The sequence below is a fragment of the Atta cephalotes genome (assembly GCF_000143395.1).
Source record: "Atta cephalotes unplaced genomic scaffold scaffold00016, whole genome shotgun sequence".
NCBI classification, from domain to species: Eukaryota; Metazoa; Arthropoda; class Insecta; order Hymenoptera; family Formicidae; genus Atta; species Atta cephalotes.
Genome location: NW_012130080.1, coordinates 4,860,710 through 4,864,355, shown reverse-complemented (window position 1 = coordinate 4,864,355; position 3,646 = coordinate 4,860,710). Strand labels below are relative to the sequence as shown.

At 30.7% G+C, this 3,646-nt stretch overlaps 1 protein-coding gene across 1 annotated transcript in view; it reads right to left on the bottom strand.

Moving 5' to 3' along the window:
- LOC105618355 (guanine nucleotide-binding protein G(o) subunit alpha) overlaps positions 1-3,646 on the bottom strand; it is a 28,181-nt gene that overhangs the window by 16,837 nt on the left and 7,698 nt on the right. The window contains exons 2-3 of the mRNA XM_012199897.1: positions 2,190-2,232; positions 1,429-1,451 (exon numbers count right to left, since the gene is read on the bottom strand). Coding sequence (XP_012055287.1) covers positions 1,429-1,451; positions 2,190-2,232 — 66 coding nt within the window. The remainder of the gene's footprint in view (positions 1-1,428; positions 1,452-2,189; positions 2,233-3,646) is intronic.

The following is a 3,646-nucleotide window of genomic DNA, read 5'->3' as shown; positions in this document are numbered from 1 at the left end:
CTATTATTCGTACGTTCTGTTTACTTTCGTAAGACGCAGCGATGATAATTACTAGGAAAGTTAGTCGCCCTCCTCTCTCTCTCTCTCTCTCTTTCTCTCTCTCTCTCTGCGCAAAATACAAAGAAGTTTTTCGGATATAAACACAACATGAGATTTATTTAATGAAAAAACTATGTCCTTTTGGTAACATTTACATAGAATATTAATAGGTATAATAAATAAATGCGCAATCTTTCTTTTCACGTGAATTTGTCTGTCAGTAATTTTGCGCGATATTCTTTCTTTTTTAACACAGTTTTTTATATAAATATTTTTTAATGACATCACTAATAATAATTTTGATTGGATTAAGAAGATTTAGATCGTCGCCAAGATTTAACCAAGTAGCAGAATTACGAGCGAAAAATACTTTTATTATAATGAAACATCCCAAATAATTTAATGCCAAGTGAATAAGCATGCGTTATGATTCAAGTCATTTAACTTTTAATAAGCAAACTGAAACGTACTTAATTAGAGATCTGACTCATTTCCGACCAGTTATTAAGTTATATCATTCAAATTTAAGTAGCGTTTTGGACAGACTAGACAAAACCTTTTGCGAAATAATCAATTAGTAGAAATTCGATTGCTAAAAATAATAAAACTAAAAACAAGCATTAAATTACTATTAACAATAGTAACAAATAGAAATAAAATAATGATATATTTTTATTATGTATATACGTTTATATTTTTTAGAAATAAAGATATATTTTTCGCAATAAGGTTATTACAATAAGTTTTTTAAGATTAAATTTGAGAAATTTGGAGGAATTATTAATATTTCAAATTGATTGAAAATTCAACAATCATATCAGCATGCAAGTATAATTTCTGAAATTAATTCATTTAAATGAACATATACAATACAAGTTCAACATCTTAACATTCAGATTATAGTGGAGTTCGTAAAGTAAAAGTAAAGTAAAGATATATTTGATTTATATGATAAATTAAAAAACAAATATAATTTACGTAAAATTAAAAAAAACGTAAAAAGACTTTCTGATTACATATGTATGTAAAAAATATTATATAAATTAGATAATAAAAAACAGAGAGAGAGGTTCGCAGAATAGAATTTAAGAATTAAGATTAATTAAAGCTGAACTTTAAAATACAAAAATCTAGCGATCTATTCGGGAATCAGGAAAGGAACGTGGGAAAATACTTCTCGTAATCAGTCTGCAGCTGACTGATGAGTGTTCACAAATTAGCATTTCCATGACGTCGTGAAACATCAAAGGCGAGCGTTGCAGACATCGTATTGTACCATTGTATCTGTAACCCGTTCTTGACGCATTCTTCGTACCATCTCATTTTCCAGTGGAAGAGCTATTAAATTCTCGGGTAACGAGTCCAAAATTCATCTAATTACGCACATACATGCATGAGCCGGATGAATCATTCTCATAACTGCGTGCTATAATTCTGAGTAAGTTTCCATACAATTCACATTCATCGTATTTTTTCGTACTCTCTAACTTTGTATCTCGCAATCGTTTAAATGATTTTATTCAATCCAAAGTTTTTCAAGATTGACAAATGTAAATTGGAAGCTGTTGCATACACGGAAAAAAAAGATTTATTAAAACAATTTATAAAAACTTCACTGATTCAGCCAGTATACAGTCATTTTTCTATTAAATTAACAAAATTATACAGCTGAATAAAATTAGCGATTACAAATAGTCACATTAGCTTGTTAATACAGCGAAGATAACTTTTTACGAAAATCAATTCAATATACAGATCAAAATTTTTAACAAAATGTGTTAGCTAAGATGGCGCATACTTTCGGTACTGTAATGAAGAAAACTTGTTACATTATCAATTTTCATTGTAGCCAAGAATTAATTGAATTAACTTATTAATAGTTACTTGCAGACATAATTTCTTTGTTAAACTATTAAATCTTCTTAGTTGTAGATATTAAACTCGCGCAGCAAACTATAGCTGTGCTGAATCACCCATATATTTTTTTCCTTAGTCAACTCGTTTTAATTTAATTGGTGTAATCAGGAATGGTCGATGTGTTAAGAATAAACAATACATATGGATGTAATCATGTTTCAATAATAGAACCCCCCCTTCTCCAAATGATAATTAGCGCTTGTAGCGCGAAGCACTAAGATGATTATACTTACTTCATTTGTTTCACGATCGTACTCTTGCCAGACTCGCCCGCTCCTGAAAAACAAAAGAGGGGCATTAATAATTGAGAGCGATCAAGTCTCTCACGATTGCATATCGCCGAATTACGTTGCAACATGAACTTTGCGCGTTGAACAAAGGAAAGATAAGCCTCTTACTTTCCGTTTAATTCTAAGCGTAATTTACTCGAGAATTTACTTTGAGACTCCAGAACTATCTTTAATTAATGACATTTCGTATCAAACATTGAAAAGTTGTGTGTGCGAATAATCCCTGTTTATTAAATTATCATCAAAGAAAACTTCAATTAAAAGTCCATCAAGAATGTGTATTAAAATTTTCAGTGATAAATCTCGTATATTGACCGTATTTCTATATGTGGTGCCAGTACTGAAAATCTATGATTCACGTTACATATACTATGGATTTTCAATATTGCCTATATCGGAATATGACTATTAACTATTAACTTTAACTGTTAACGATATTCATTGAGTTGTATAAAAAAAAAGTAAAGACGTTCTATCGATGACATTAAATTGTAATTTTCTATCAATAATTTTATAAGAGAAATGATCTCACAAGCCTCACTAAAATCGGATCGACGAACGCATTAGGGTAAAGTCACGAGTTATCGCAAAATATGCCGCTCTATATACCGGATACGTCGACGGAACTCGCTTTTCCTGCTTACCGCAAGCCTCCGCTCTCCCACTTTTAAAAGCACTCCTAGCGTAAGTAGTCATCTATAATACTACTCAACAGTTAGAGCTGTTTAGCATCAGCTGAATACATGTGAAATCTCGAGTAAATGCGTCCTATAAACGGTGACCGAGAAAAAAGGAGTTCATCTCAAGATATCGACAATAATCCTCGTCGCATTCTAGCCGAGGTAAAACATTGACGAGAGCCAAATGAGTTGCAATTTGTCTAAAACTCGCCAAAAATCATGTTCACCATTGCGACTCCTCTAACTTCTGAGTTCTATTTTACCCCGATAAAGTAATCGTTTTTAGTATCCAGTAAAATAGTAGGCGCTACGCCTCGATAAAATAGGATAAAAAAAATCCAAGCACTCTATTTTAGATAAATTATACTTAGAGATCTCCTGGTAATGCCTGTATTAAATTCTATGTTATATTGTAACTTTGCAAAATTGTACGGAAAAAACGATTTTGTTGAAGTATCTAAAAATTTAGCTAGATGCAGATCTGAAAATAATTTTAATGGACTATCAAAATAGTTACGTACGAAACATGACAAATAAATAGAAAATTCTAGCAAAGTTTCTAACATAATTATTTTGATGGTCAACAAAATTATTTTTAGATCTAACTAAATTTTTAAATACCTCAGCAAAACCGTTCTTTATTGTGTTTCTTTATGGAACGAAGAAAGTTAACATAGAATTTAATATAGGAATTATCAGAGAGTTCTCTCTCTCTCTCTC